The sequence below is a fragment of the Scyliorhinus canicula genome, chromosome 6 (assembly GCF_902713615.1).
Source record: "Scyliorhinus canicula chromosome 6, sScyCan1.1, whole genome shotgun sequence".
NCBI lineage: Eukaryota > Metazoa > Chordata > Chondrichthyes > Carcharhiniformes > Scyliorhinidae > Scyliorhinus > Scyliorhinus canicula.
Window position 1 is genome coordinate 185,494,568 of NC_052151.1, and position 16,139 is coordinate 185,510,706.

At 46.0% G+C, this 16,139-nt stretch overlaps 1 protein-coding gene across 8 annotated transcripts in view; it reads right to left on the minus strand.

Moving 5' to 3' along the window:
• dst (dystonin) overlaps positions 1-16,139 on the minus strand; it is a 665,214-nt gene that overhangs the window by 261,945 nt on the left and 387,130 nt on the right. For all 8 annotated transcript variants that reach the window (XM_038800631.1, XM_038800637.1, XM_038800634.1 and 5 more), the window contains one exon: positions 2,572-2,727. In XM_038800631.1, the coding sequence (XP_038656559.1) occupies positions 2,572-2,727 (156 nt within the window). The remainder of the gene's footprint in view (positions 1-2,571; positions 2,728-16,139) is intronic.

Sequence of the window (16,139 nt, forward strand, 5' to 3'; positions counted from 1 at the left end):
AGCCCGCCACTTTGGAGAAAAGCTGAATCGTCCCAGTTTGGTGTGTATACATTGACTCATTCCACCAGGGTACCCGCCAATGACCCACTGACCATTACATATCTCCCATTCAGATCTATCACAATCTGAGCCAAACGATACTTTCTTATTAATCAAAATTGCAAACCCCCAGCCCTATTGACAAATCCCGAATTAAATATTTTCCCCACTATCCTGTATATCAGAATGGCCAGATAGGAATTTGATTTCAACTGGTTGGGGGAGGTACAACCCAGAATCTTCATATCTGCTGCACAGAGACGGAGAGTGTTGGGTCGACAAGCACTCGCAAGGTGTCTTTGAACTTAAAGCTCCACAAGATGCACCAGCCTTCCATTTTTACTTCAGTTATACAACACCTTGATTTTATCTGTCTTGAATTCAAGAGGTTTAGAATTTGATTTAATTATCTGACAATGAATTTGGGCAAGTTCAATCCACTTCGCAAAGAGCACTGGGGATATAGGAACCAGCCCCCAGTGTTTATGCTCCACATGTGCTTCCTACCCCTCACACTAATATAACGTTCCATTCCTCTCTCCCGCCTGTGTTTATCCAACCTTACCTGAAATACATTTATATTGGTTTCAACTAATCACTGCGGTACTAAACTCCACATTTTCAACTCTCTGGGAATTAATTTTATTTTGCATTCCCTATAGGATTTAGTAGTGACTATCTTATATTTATGGTTCCTAGTTTTGCTATCATGCACAAGTGTAAACGTCATCTTGACATCTGGAAGAATAGGTCCCAGCCTATTCAATATTTCCTAATATTTATAGCTTCTCAGTTCAGTTATCATCCTTGTAAATCCTTTTTTTCACCTTTTCAATATCTCTAAATACTTCCTGATAAAAAGGATTATTGATAGGTTCTGGGCTGAAGCTTATTCTGGAAGAACAAGAGGGTGTTTTGCTCTACTAATTGAGGTCTCCATCACCAATGAAGGATTTACTTACCTCAGGAGGGCAATGAAAGTTCACGAGATCGGTTGCTGAGATGAGACAGTTGTCCGATGAAGAGAGATTGAGAAGAATGGGCAGAAATTCTTTGGGGTAGGATTTCAAGGATGGCGAGTGATCAGCACTCACCATCCCGAGTGTCGGCCTATAACGTACAATCATTGACTCTCGAACTCCCAATGCCATTCAACACTCACTTGAATCGGCGGACATCTTTCCACCCTTGGAAGGAAGGCCGACTCCTGGCCGACAACTCTACAACCAACACAGCGCTGCAGTGGGCAGAAGCGGTATTACAGCACTCTGCCTATTACAGCACTCTGCCTGGAACAATGTCCCTGGCATTGTAAAGATACTTCCCAGGCGTAGGAGGGTAGGGGGCACCCATCAGGGTCATGGGAGGGTGTGGGAGGGGCAGCAATCATGGCATCGGTGGGGGGGAGGGTGTGTTAGGATTGGGGGGAGGGGGTTCAAGAACTCTAACGGTCCCATAGGGAGGGTGCCCCAACTCTGAGAGGGCCTTCAGAGTGAGAGCCACAACAAGGGGCAGCAGGGTAGCATGGTGGTTAGCATAAATGCTTCACAGCTCCAGGGTCCCAGATTCGATTCCCGGCTGGGTCACTGTCTGTGTGGAGTCTGCATGTCCTCCCCCTGTGTGCGTGGGTTTCCTCCGGGTGCTCCGGTTTCCTCCCACAGTCCAAAGATGTGCGGGTTAGGTGGATTGGCCATGCTAAATTGCCCGTAGTGTCCTAATAAAAGTAAGGTTAAGGGGGGTGTTGTTGGGTTACGGGTATAGGGTGGATACGTGGGTTTGAGTAGGGTGATCATGGCTCGGCACAACATTGAGGGCCGAAGGGCCTGTTCTGTGCTGTACTGTTCTATGTTCTATCTATCTAACTCCCACCACGAATCCGCCCTTCCCTCCCAAGATGGGGAAAAGTTTTATTTGTCACTAAAAATTGAGGCTGGGTGGGATATAGCTCTTAAGTAGCCATTAAGTGCTGTGATGCTTTCAGTACCAATAAGAGAATATAATTTCATCTGCTGCATCCATTAAAGCAGGTTTCTTCGTATGCTGAAAAAGGGTGATTGGTGTTCTCCTGCACATGTGGACAACTTGCATTCTACCCTCACCTGGTCTGGCCTGAGAATCGATCAAGTTACTGGGGTGTGGCTGCTGCTGGAAGCCAGAGGAGAGAGCTGGGTGAGTGCCGAGGATCAGGTGCTGTTATTCGCCCAGCTTTAGACATCTGCCTCTACCTCTGGACTACCTCTGAGACACATCCCTCACACCTCTGAATTTAAAGTAATATAAAATAATTGTAGAATCAATATGAGAAACAGGGCTGATTGAGGATTCAGTTGACGGATGATTGTTAAAGTTGCAAGTTATTAATGATGGCTTATATGATGAAGATTAACGCCCGAGTGCTTGAAATTCTGGGCTCAATGTGACTAACCACCCCTCAAGGGAAATAATCAACAATATCCCACCATGCTCACCGGTCAATAATATGTGTGGGTTAGACATCCTTTTACTTTATTACAACAGTCATGTATCACTAACCTGGTGTTCCACCTGATGCTGTTGTAAATCAGCTAAGCCGTCACCAGTAGAAGACATCCCACTATTGTAGTCAATTATTTTACTTTCAGTCACCAACAACAAATCGCACATCTCCTGCAGTCTCTTGTTACAATCTCCTTGCTTTTCTTCGAAAGCCTGATTTTTTTTCGGCAAAAAACACACCATCTCGGTTATATTGCTCTTATTTCTTTGCTTTCTATACAATGAAGTCTTACACTACTACACCAGTGTATGCTGCAAACATGATAGCAGTTGGCAAACAGGTGAACAAGGCGAGTTACAATAAATCAGATTAAACCAAAGGATGCATCTCACGAAGGAGTTAGCCTCATCAGTGTCACATCCGCACAGATGTCATGCAAGGAGGAAGATATTTGTTTTGTTCGGATGGCCTCAGATTGAGGCTTTTTATTTGCTCTTGAGAGTTTGCGAGTGAATAATGCGGCAAGCAGTCATCTGTAAAAAGGTCTACAGAACAGTGTTAGTCACATTGTGCAAAGTCTTTGGATTTCAAGCAGTGCTTTTTTTTAAACAAGGACTACTTTGAGTGCTCGTCAACGTATTGAAACATGAGGTAAAAAGTGATCCCATGCAGTGGCATGCTGCAAATTACTCACAAAACACGGCATCATTTTACTGCTAAATCACTACATTGTTTCATCTGATTAATCAATAAGATTCACACAAATTCCACTTGCGATAGCGTTCACACTATTAAAATTCGAAGCTCGAGAAGATTAGGCTGGTCGTAACCCAGGTGGGCATGAGGTAGCCACAATCATCAAAAAGTGGCATCAGACTCCCAGGCACTTCATCACTGAGTGAATCAGACCTTTTACGCACCAATTTCACATGATAGATTCAGGGCACCTGACACATATGTGGCTCAAAGACCTCCTGAAGAGTCTTTGGCTACAACAGAAGACTAGATTGGTTCTGATAGAAGTTTATCGACCTGAGACATTAACTTTCCCTTTCTCACCACCAATTTGCTGCTGAACCTGCTCAGGATTTCTAGCACTTGCTGGTGTCAATCCAAATTTCCAGCATCCACAGTGTTTTGCTTTTGCTTAACACTTCTTGCAAACTTTCGATCTCAGTTCCGTAGTAGCTCTTCCAGCACACAGGCAATGGGGTAGGGTAGGAGAGGCAGGCAAAGGATCGGAATTCTAGCCCTGTAAACATGGTGCGCTCTGGCCTCAGCTAATAAGCAGCTCTGTGCAGCTTTTTGCACCGAGCGTTGCACCTCATATGCATAAACAAAGAACTTGAATTTACATCCATCACTTGTTATGTGAATCAAAGCATATACTATAGAATAATACAGCACAGGAGGCCACTTGGCCCATCATGCGCAAACTCTTTTCAAGAGCTATATCAGGGGTGGGCAAACTTTTCCGTGCAAGGGCCACATTCAGAAATTCACAATTCACAAAGGGCCGCATAGTATATTAAGTAAAATAATTACTTCACCCGGTTATGATTCTGGGCGCCTCATATAGAACATAGAACAGTATAGTACTCGGCCCTCGACGTTGTGCCGAGCAATGATCGTCCTACTCAAGTCAACGTATCCACCCTATACCAGTAAGTAACCCAACAGCCCCCCCATTAACCTTAAAAAAAAAATTTAAAAAAAAAAATATATAAAAAAATTTTTTTTTTTTTATGACTTGGAGGGCCGCAGAAATACCTTTGGCGGGCCGCATGCGGCCCGCGGGCCGTAGTTTGCCCACCCCTGAGCTATATGATTCATTTTACTCCCCTGCTCTTTCCTCATAGGCTGACAAATCTTTGTTTTCAAGCATATACCCAACACCCTTTTATTATTAAACCTGCTTGCACCATTTTTCCAAGCAGTGCATTCCAGATCCGTACTCACGGCATTTAAAAAAATATTGTCACCTCTTCGCTGATTCTTTTGCTAATGATCATATCTCCATCACCCCTCTTCTCGTTGACCTACATAAGCTCCCGTTTGAGCAATGCCTCAACCGTAAAACTTCCGTCCCTGTTTTGAAATCACTCCAGGACTTGTCCCTTCCACATCTTTTGCAATCTCCAGTTCTACAGCCCTCCAAGCTATTCCTCCAATTCTGGCCCTTTTTAATCCATATTTTCCCATGCTCCACATCTGTCAGCCACAACTGCCTCTGCCTTAGCCCTAAGTTCTGGAATTCCTTCCCTAAAATCCCTTCTCCTCTCTACCTCACATTGCCCCTTTACGGCGCTCTTCTGTGAGGAAGCTTTCAGTCACCAGTCTGAATATCTCATGTAGCTCAATATCAAAAGTTGTTTGAAAACACTACTACGCGTGCCTTGGAACTAAGTTAAAGGTGCCTTATAAATGCGTTATTATTAACTTTAACAGGTGATGTAGGGCGTGTGGGCCATTGCGGTTTGAGATACACCAACAGTTGATTTGACTGTAGGGCTACAGATTTCAGATCACCTCTATTCTCAATGGAGAGTCTTCAAGCAATGCTGCTATAAGAACAAGTTTAACAAACTTCACAAGTTGTTTATGTTTTTTTGTAAATTTAGAGTACCCAATTATTTTTTTTTCCACTTAAGGGGCAATTTAGCGTGGCCAATCTACCAACCCTGCATATCTTTGGGTTGCGGGGGTGATACAGTCCAAAGATGTGCGGGTTAGGTGGATTGGCCATGATAAATTGCCCGTAGTGTAAGGTTAATGGGGGGATTGTTGGGTTACCGGGTATACGGGTTACGTGGGTTTAGGTGGGGTGATCATTGCTCGGCACAACATCGAGGGCCGAAGGGCCTGTTCTGTGCTGTACTGTTCTATGTTCTATACCCACGCAGACACAGGGAGAATGTGCAAACTCCACATGGACAGTGAACCCACAAGACGCATGTTATAGACAATTTTGTGACGGATCATGCCAACTGTCCACAATCAAGCAACTCAAACCTTCTGATCATCCTGCTCTAATCTGGTCTGTAACTGAAGATTCAAAACCTCCAGCCGCGCTGCTAATTTTTCCATCACGCTTTTGAAAGATGTCTGGGTGCTATACAAGAGTTTGAGCAGTTTCCTGTTCTGCTGAGGAGAAAGATCCAGTGCATGCTCAGAAACAAAGAACTGGACATCAAATGTGGTGGCATCCAGCTGAATTTTCAAATCAGTGAAGGTTTTCTTCAAATCCTGCACAAAGAAGGAAATAGTGTCAATCGCCAGTCAATGCCACAGAATAATTAAATACAAGATTTATTAGGTGTTAATATTTGGTGTTAATGTCAGTGAGGCTATCAGTGCTGACTGCCATTAAAAGGTACATTGGAAAGCAACTTATTGCAACTGCAAATGCAGAGTTAGATGTGGAAATGAGGAAGCTGCTGTCTGATTTGAACTGCTCCACAAGTTTCACTCCATCTTATTGAGGTATTTGGCAAGGAAACCCTGGTGTTTACCGCAAAGTTAATTACGAAACACTCTAGAAAATGTAACAGCTTATAGATTCAAGTGTAAGTTCATTTTTAATAGCCTGATATGTCTTAATTATTGTCTAACAAACTCCCTGCCACTGAAAGTTTACCTTTAACAATGTGGAGACTCACTCCTTTGGATTTAAATTAATGTTGGAGGGTAAGAAATTAAGAATTAAAATCATTTAGTTTTAAAAATTTCTATTTCTCTCTCTTACCCCATCTTTCTTTGCCTCTGTATAAAAGCAATAACAGAAAGCAAAACATTAAAGTGACTAACTTACACTGGGTTAGTCTCGACATAGCTCAGGAAGGATTCTTCAATGTGATCCATTAAGGAGAGACACAGTTACATGCCCTGTTTACAGTCATACATGGACACAGACACACATGAACACACACAAACACATACCAATTATTTCCCAAAGATATAATCCAAAATATCAGAATTAATTAAATTTAAGAAGAGCAGGTGTTGGCTCTGTAAAAGGTCATGGATCCCACTCTATTGGATGCAAGCGCATTGGAAACAATTTTATTGGAGCCACACAGAAATCCTGTTAGCAGAAATCCCCTTACTCACACAAGCATATCAAGTAGGTTGCTTTCAAAAACAATAAATATCAAACCTAATCGCGCGACTGCCATTTACCAAATTAATGTAACAGATCTAGCATCTCAGGTTAATTTGGTGTCAATCCAACCTAAAACACATCGCAAAACAGTTTTAAGATATTTTTATTGTTATTATTCAACACATTTGGCATCAGTTTATGGGTTAAACTACATGAAGAATGAAGATTAACCATTGCAGAGTATTAGGTGCCAGCACATGTTGGTAGGTTTCAAGATCAAAGTCTGATTTTCAGTCAGAGTATTACATTGTCAATTTAAAATTTGTACTGGACTTTGGTTAGGTATGTCCTACTGAGAGTGCATACAGGGTATACAATCTCTGAATAACAATGAATCACAACTCAATGGAACAAACACCAATCAATACTTATTGTTATGTCACTTACAACTGATTTAGCACTGGGCTAAATCGCTGGCTTTGAAAGCAGACAAGGCAGGCCAGCAGCACAGTTCAATTCCCTTACCAGCCTCCCCGAACAGGCGCCGGAATGTGGCGACTAGGGGCTTTTCACAGTAACTTCATTTGAAGCCTACTTGTGACAATAAGGGATTTTCATTTTCATTTCATTTACAACTCAATGGATAGCACTCTTCCCCTCAGAGTCAGAAGATTTAAGTCTCACTCCAAAGACTTCCATAGTCCAGGCTGACACACTCTCTGCAGTACTGAGGGAGTTCTGCATTGTCTGAAGTGCCATATTTCAGATTAAATGTTGGAACAATTCCCTGATGCTCTCTCAGTTGGATGTAAAAGATCTCGTGGCATTGCATCTCGGCCATTTGGCTAAGATCAACCCTCAGATTGGGGCGGCACGGTGGCTCAGTGGTTAGCACTGCTGCCTCACAATGCCAGGGACCAGCGTTCAACTCCGGCCGTGGGTCACCATTGGTGTGGAGTTTGCATGTTCTCCCTGTATATGCGTGGGTTTACTCCCATAGTCCAAAGATGTCCAAGTTAGGTGGATTGGCCATGCTGAATTGCCCCTTAATGTCCAGGTGGACATGGGTAGAGTGCACATTCAAAGGGTCGGTGCAGCCTTGATGGGCCAAATGGTCTCCTTCTGCACTGAAGGAGTTTTATGATCAAACCCAAGATGTGGTGCAATGCCTTTTCTTGTCAGCTTGGATCTTGTGGACACGATGAATTGGCTTAAATTTTAATTGTTATTTTGGAGCTAACAATGAGATGGATTAAGGGTTTGCCCTGTCCACTTTGCGCATTGGTTTTGTAACTTTAAGGATGGGATAAAAACTACTTTCTTAAAATCCCACGGCACCAGTTGATGAAGGGCAAGGGAGTTTCCTCAGTGTCCTTGACCAATATTTATCCTACACACAAAAAAAAAACAGGTTACGATAGGGACACTAAATATTTATAATGCGCTATAGTGATGTTGGCTGAGAGACAATTGTTAAGCAGGCTGCTGGGGAGTACTCCACTTCTCTTCCTCAAATAGTGCCCTGGGAGCTTTTATGTCCACTCTACAGGACAGACCAAGCTTTGATTTAACTGCTCACACTGGAGATAGAGCAGGTGGTTTGGTGTCATGTATCAATGTTTCAGCGGAATTAAGATTTAAATTGCCCAAACATTCCTTCTATTGGACTCATACGGGCATCAGGAAGATTCAATTTTAACCCCATTAGCCAAAGCAGGTTCCAGAGGTGTAACGTATTGGGCAGGATTTTCCAGCGGCGTCCCGCTGGTGGAAGCTTCCGGTCCCGCTGAAGGAAAACACCTGCGGATGGTTCCGCAGTGGCGGGAAGGGCCGAGCTGCACAAAATGGTATTGGCCAATGGCAAGCTGCCGCCGCCACTAGATCCCCGCTTATTGTTTCTTTCCAGCTAAACAATCCAAACTAGAGCCTGAAAGGTCCCGACCTTTCAAAGTGGCCTTTCATTTGATTACACTCCCATCAAGCACATTGGGGCATGCCAGTATATAATAATAATCATCTTTATTATTGTCGCAAGTAGGCTTACATTAACACTGCAATTGTGTTACTTTGAAAGCCCCTAGGCGCCACACTACGGCGCCTGTTCGGGTACACTGAGGGAGAATTCAGAATATCCAATTCATGTAACAAGCACGTCTTTCAGGACTTTGGGAGGAAACCGGAGCACCCGGAAGAAACCCACGCAGACACGGGGAGAATGTGCAGACTCCACACAGACAGTGACCCAAGCCGGGAATCGAACCTGGGACCCTGGTGCTTTGAAGCAACAGTGCTAACCACTGTGCTACCAGGCTATTAAATTCACTGTATAAATCCAAAATGTTTTCATTATAGTTTACATTCGAAAGTGTTAGTATGTTATAAAATTACCCTATACTTTCAGGATTAAAAGAAAAATCTAATCAAATTCTCCTGCGAACATAACCATTTCCTAGAGTTCTTCTTGGAGCTGTCCACAACACTTGCCTTGTGCTGTTGTACACGGCTTTTAAGAGCTTCCAAATCACCGGGATTGTCACAGACAAGGGTTTCTAAGATGACGGCATTTTCTTGGATGCGGCCAGAAAGCCGGTCCAGTGTGGCAAGGAATTCCCGATGCGTGGATTTGACCTTAAACTGAAAATGAGCAGAAAAATTGCAACCAGTTTGTATTAGAATCACTGAATGACACAGCTGGAAAGGGGACCATTATTAATACGGGAAAGCACTGATAATGGCCAAATGCAAAAACCATTAACCATTTGCATCAAAGCTACGGGTTATAACATCTTGATGCACTCGGTTTATTGCACATGGAAACAGCTGGAGGCCAGTATTTTAGTGGAAAGTGATAGATATCAGAGGATAATATAATGAGGAACAGACTTACAGGCTGGAATTATGTGGAGATCATGACAGTGCATGCAGAAAATCCTGTCTGATCGTAACGGCATGTGCGTTCCACATCAATCGGCAGCCCATCCGCCATTTGAAAAACATACTGACCGACAATTGATCTCGTTAACGAGCCAATTAGCCAAAATATTGTGCCGCCGATGTCATAATGCTGTTGGTGGGGATAAGTGGGCAAGAAGCCCACTGTACGGGATACCCCGTACACTTGCAGGGATGGTACCCCCAACAAAGATTACGCCTCTCCCTTTGTACTTCCATTGGTGGCCCGAATCCTCCACGCCCAAGGAAGCATGACTCACCTCATTCTGGCATCCATGTTGTCTTCTTCCTCGGGGAACTGCCTGGTCAGTTTTTGACCAGCCTTTCTACTGAGGGGTGGGCTGAGGGGAAGGGGCGGGCGTTAAGAAATTAGCATCCGCCTGCTGTAAAATTAATCCCACACCTACAGCACACAAGTGGGCTGGTTTAGCACAGGGCTAAATCGCTGGTTTTGAAAGCAGACCAAGGCAGGCCAACAGCATGGTTCAATTCCCGTACCAGCCCCCCCCCCCCCCCGAAAAGGCACCGGAATGTGGCCACTAGGGACTTTTCACAGTAACTTCATTTGAAGCCTACTTGTGACAATAAGCGATTTTCATTTCATTTCATTTTAAGTGTAATTCCACCGACTACTTTTATACAAACGTATAACGTTGAATGAAGAACACTGAAGGTAGGCCTTTGTGTAAAGGACATGGTAACATTACAAACAGGAAGGGGTCATTTAGTCGTTCCCCCTCCCCATTCCAAGTTTTCTCCATCATTTGATCGCATCTGGGCAGATATGTCCCTCAACTCCATTTATCCACCTTTACTGCATAGTCCCTGGCAGCCTTTCCGAACAAAAAACAATCCAATTCAATTGCAAAGGCTCCAATTGTTCTTCAGCATCGACAGCACTTCTTAGGATTGGGGGGGGGGGGGGGGGGGGGGGGGGGGGGGCGTTGGGGTTGTAGTGGGGAAGAGAGAGCATTCCAGATTTGCAGGGGGGTCCCACAGACAGCGTCTCAAGGGGCACTTCAACTTTAATAAAGTGCTACTTTTGTTTCTGAAGTAACGCAGAAACTATAAAATTGTTGAAGTGTTCGTTTTGACAGAAAAAAATGAGAAAATCATTTGTAAAACATTTGAAAATCAAGATAACAGACCTGTTCCATTTCAATGATGCTTGACAAGGTCTTGACCCCGCTCGCACAAACATCAGTCATATCCCCGAGAGATGTTTGTAAATCTTTACAGTCAGTTTCCAAATTTTTCAATAATGGTTCATCGTGATCCAGGTGAATGTCCTCCAGGAATTTCTCCGCTGCTCTGAGATCGCGTGTTACAGTCTCCTCCAGCTCACACATCAATAACTGGAAAGTGTAGGTTTACAATGAAGCATTCCAGGCTATAGAGCTATACTCACTTACAGTATAACATCTGGGTCTTATCAAACTATGTTCAAGAGGTACATCAAAAACCAGACTTCGACGGGACAAAGAAATGAGAAGGGGACAGGGGGGAAGGGGAAGAAAAGAGAAAAAAAACGGGGGAAGGAGTGAGAGGGGGAGAAAAGAGAAAAAAAACGGGGGAAGGAGTGAGAGGAAAGTGGGGAGGAGAGGGAGCAAAATGGGGAGGAGAGAGCAAAGCGGGGCGGGGAGAGAGCTAAATGGGGAACAAAGGAAACAAGGGAAGGAGAGTGCAAAGTGGGGAAGAGAAGGCAAAGGGGGAGGAAGGAGAGGACGGAAAAGGAGAGGACAGGGGAGGAAGGGGATGAGAGACAGAGGGGACTGGGGAGGAAAGAGAGGGGAAGGGGGAGGAGAGAGAGCACGGGGAGGAGAGAGGACGGGGAGGAAAGAGAGGGCGGGGGAGGAGAGAGTGGGCGGGGGAGGAGAGAATGGGGATGCGGAGGAGAGAGAGGACGTGGAGGAGAGAGAGGGGACAGGGCATGAGAGAGAGGGGATGAGGATGAGAGAGGGGATGAGGAGGAGAGGGGATGAGGAGGAGAGGGGATGAGGAGGAGAGAGAGGGCATGAGGAGGAGAGAGAGGGGATGAGGATGAGAGAGAGGGGGATGAGGATGAGAGAGGGGATGAGGAGGAGAGAGGGGATGAGGAGGAGAGAGGGGATGAGGAGGAGAGGGGATGAGGAGGAGGGGATGAGGAGGAGAGAGAGGGGATGAGGAGGAGAGAGAGGGGATGAGGATGAGAGAGAGGGGGATGAGGAGGAGAGAGGGGATGAGGAGGAGAGAGAAGGGATGAGGAGGAGAGAGATAGGATGAGGAGGAGAGAGGGGATGAGGAGGAGAGGGGATGAGGATGAGAGAGAGGGGATGAGGAGGAGAGGGGATGAGGATGAGAGAGGGGGATGAGGAGGAGAGAGGGGATGAGGAGGAGAGGGGATGAGGAGGAGAGAGGGGATGAGGATGAGAGAGAGGGGATGAGGATGAGAGAGAGGGGATGAGGAAGAGAGGGGATGAGTAGGAGAGGGGATGAGGAAGAGAGAGGATGAGGAAGAGAGGGGATGAGGAGGAGAGAGAGGGGATGAGAAGGAGAGGGGATGAGGAGGAGAGGGGATGAGGAAGAGAGGGGATGAGGATGAGAGAGGGGATGAGAAGGAGAGAGGATGAGGATGAGAGAGAGAGGATGAGGAGGAGAGGGGATAAGGAGGAGAGAGGGGATGAGGATGAGAGAGAGGGATGAGGATGAGAGAGAGGGGGATGAGGAGGAGAGAGGGGATGAGGATGAGAGAGAGGGGATGAGGAAGAGAGGGGATGAGTACGAGAGGGGATGAGGAAGAGAGGGATGAGGAGGAGAGGGGATGAGGAAGAGAGGGGGTGAGGAAGAGAGGGGATGAGGAAGAGAGGGGATGAGGAGGAGAGGGGATGAGGAGGAGAGGGGATGAGGAGGAGAGAGGGGGATGAGGAGGAGAGAGGGGATGAAGAGGAGAGGGGATGAGGAGGAGAGAGGGGATGAGGATGAGAGAGAGGGGATAAGGAGGAGAGGGGATAAGGAGGAGAGGGGATGAGGAAGAGAGAGGGGATGAGGAAGAGAGAGAGGGGATGAGGAGAGGGGATGAGGAGGAGAGGGGATGAGGAGGAGAGGGGCTGAGGAAGAGAGGGGATGAGGAGGAGAGGGGATGAGGAGGAGAGGGGATGAGGAAGAGAGGGGATGAGGAAGAGAGGGGATGAGGAAGAGAGGGGATGAGGAAGAGAGGGGATGAGGAAGAGAGGGGATGAGGAAGAGAGGGGATAAGGAGGAGAGGGGATAAGGAGGAGAGGGGATGAGGAGGAGAGGGGATGAGGAGGAGAGGGGATGAGGAGGAGAGAGGGGGATGAGGAGGAGAGAGGGGATGAGGAGGAGAGGGGATGAGGAGGAGAGAGGGGATGAGGATGAGAGAGAGGGGATAAGGAGGAGAGGGGATAAGGAGGAGAGGGGATGAGGAAGAGAGAGGGGATGAGGAAGAGAGAGGGGATGAGGAAGAGAGGGGATGAGGAGGAGGGGGATGAGGAAGAGAGGGGATAAGGAGGAGAGGGGATAAGGAGGAGAGGGGATGAGGAAGAGAGAGGGGATGAGGAAGAGAGAGAGGGGATGAGGAGGAGAGGGGATGAGGAAGAGAGAGAGGGGATGAGGAAGAGAGGGGATGAGGAGGAGAGAGGGGATAAGGAAGAGAGAGAGGGGATAAGGAAGAGAGAGAGGGGATGAGGATGAGAGGGGATGAGGATGAGAGGGGATGAGGATGAGAGGGGATGAGGAGGAGAGGGGATGAGGAAGAGAGAGGGGGATGAGGATGAGAGAGAGGGGATGAGGATGAGAGAGAGGGGATGAGGAGATGGGATGAGGAGGAGGGGATGAGGAAGAGAGAGAAGGGATGAGGAGGAGAGGGGATGAAGAGGAGAGAGGGGATGAGGAGGAGAGGGGGATGAGGAGGAGAGAGAGGGGATAAGGAGGAGAGAGGGGATGAGGAGGAGAGAGAGGGGACGGGAGAGGGGGAAGCAAGAGACAGGAGGAAGCAAGAGAGGGAAAGTAAGAGAGGGGGAAGGAAGAGAGGGGGGAAGTAAGGGAGAAGGAGAGGGGGGGAAGTAAGAGTGGGGAAGTAAAAGAGGGGGAAGCAAGAGAGGGGGAAGCAAGAGAGGGGAAGCAAGAGAGGGGGAAGCAAGAGAGAGGGGAAGCAAGAGAGGGGGAGCAAGAGAGGGGGAGAGGGGGGGAAGTAAGAGAGGGGGAAGCGAGAGAGAGGGGAAGCAAGAGAGGGGGAAGCGTGAGAGAAGGGAAGCAAGAGAGGGGGAAGCAAGAGAGGGGGGAAGCAAGAGAGGGGGAGAGAGACAGAGGGAGAAGAGAGAGAGAGGGGGAAGAGAATGAGTGCGGGGAAGCGAGAGAGTGGGTGGCAGAGAGCAGCAAGTACATGCTCGGGCAGGGACATGTGCAGAGGTGCAAAGAGATAGACAGAATCTGAGAGACAGAAGAGAAAGAAAGGAGTAAAACATACTTTTACATATCATCTTTTATGATCTAAGGTCGCTCAATGAAGTAGTTCTCAAGTGTAGTCATTGTTGCCAATACATGCTCAGCAAGCTCCCATAAACATCAATGTGATAATGATGAGATAATCTGTTCTACTGAGGCTGTCTGAATGACAAATACTGACCTGGACATCCAGTCCCCTTGTGAGTGTGCGAAGCATAATTGTACCCAGGAGAATATCTGATGCAAGTCCCTAAACTTTTAGCAGCAACAGAAAGTGCCATCACTTGTGAAATTTACATCTGCATGTTCTCTACCTTATTAAATTTACATGGATTGTACAGCACAGAATTTGGCACAACAGCTCTATTCCAGCTCCATGTGATCCTCCTCTTCTCTTTAAACATTCCCTGTGGGAGCTAGTTCCACATTCTCACCACCCTCAGAGAAACTAAGTTTCTCCTAAGGTTGCTCATGGATTGACGTGATTAATTTTATATTTAAGGCTGATAGTTTTGGGATTCCTTAACAAGTGAGAACATCTCTTAGTCGATCCAATAGATCCTTCTTAATTTTGAGGACAACTGTAATTTGAGCCCTCATCTTTGTTTAAGAGGTGACTGCTGTGATACAACAAACCAACACAAGTTATTTGCAAAACGGTTATTACTGCATTGGAACCAGTGCAGGGAAAGCGGACTCAATACGTTCCTGGGATGAATTTATGAAGAAAGGTTGAACATGTTTGGGCCCATTGGAGTATAGAAGAATGAGAGATGGTCTTATTGTAACAAATAAGTTTCTGAGGGGGCTGGACAGGGTGGATACTAAGAGGAGGGTGATGTGTTGGGTACTCTGGATCCGTGGAGACTGCGTTTACCTCCGCAGTAACACATACAGGCTACCAACACTTGAAATAGTACAACACTATTTTATTAAGCTAGAAACTGTTGAACATACTTTCACTGTGGGTCGACACTATGTTGGATTAAACTAAAGACCTGTGCCTATCCTAATCAGTCTATGCACTCAGCACATGGTGAAGATCGGCACTGTGAGCTCTGTCCTTCTGAGAGGCTGCATCCTGAATGAGCGGGAAAACTGATGCCCTCTGTCTTTATAGTAAGTGTGCTCTAACTGGTGACTGGTGTTGTGTATGTTGATTGGTCTTGCTGTGTGTCAATAAGTGTGTGTGTGTTTGCACCATGATATACTGATGTGTATATTATGACAGAGGGAAGAGTAGAACTCAGGGACAGAATGAGATACCTCCCTTTTACCACCGGGATGAGGAGAATTTTTCTCTGTGAGGGTTGTTAGTCTGTGGAACTGTCTTCCCCAGAAAGCAGTGGACACTGGGTCATTGAATGTATTCAAGGCAGAGGGAGGTAGATTTTTGATGGACAGCAGAGTCAAGGGTTATGGGGAAGCTGACAGGAAAATGAAGTTGAGACTACAACCAGATTAGCTATGATCTTAGTGAATGCCAGCCCAAAGGGCCAAATGGCCTACCCCTGCTCCAAAGTATTCTATTCCTCTGAGCTCAAAATAACAGTAGAATCATTGCTGTGCAATAGTTACAATAAGCCACTGTTCAACTTTCCCCATTTAATGTCATTTTGCTTTGGGATGTCCGTTAGTTAAAGGGGCCTGTATTCATGGTTAGTGATGCGAGAGTCATTCTGAAGTTATTTCCCTGTTGGTTTGACATGGGGCCACAAGATCAAATTGACATCATTTCTGAGCGGCCTCTGCCACTCCCAAACCCACCCTCTTGTTACCCTCAGGGGGTCACAGAAGTTGAGAAGTAGGATGGGTGGAGAGCAGGAGCAGGAGTAGAAAGTTACCATATTTCTTTTATACTTTTAAATTTATTTTATTGCATAAGTAATTTCATTGATTAATATAAGAATTTAGCATAGTAAAGCACTTCAACATACAGGGTACAATGTTTTCTGTCTGATGAGGAATATTCTACAGAAGTAAAGTACAGTTTTTACATTTTAATGGGAAAATGTGATTCGCTGAGTCATGATTTTCATAAAAGCACCTTCAACTTTAAGTGAGGGCTTACAGTACTCCGAAAGCCTGCACTCAATGGGACTGGTAATACAAACCCAGCTACACTGT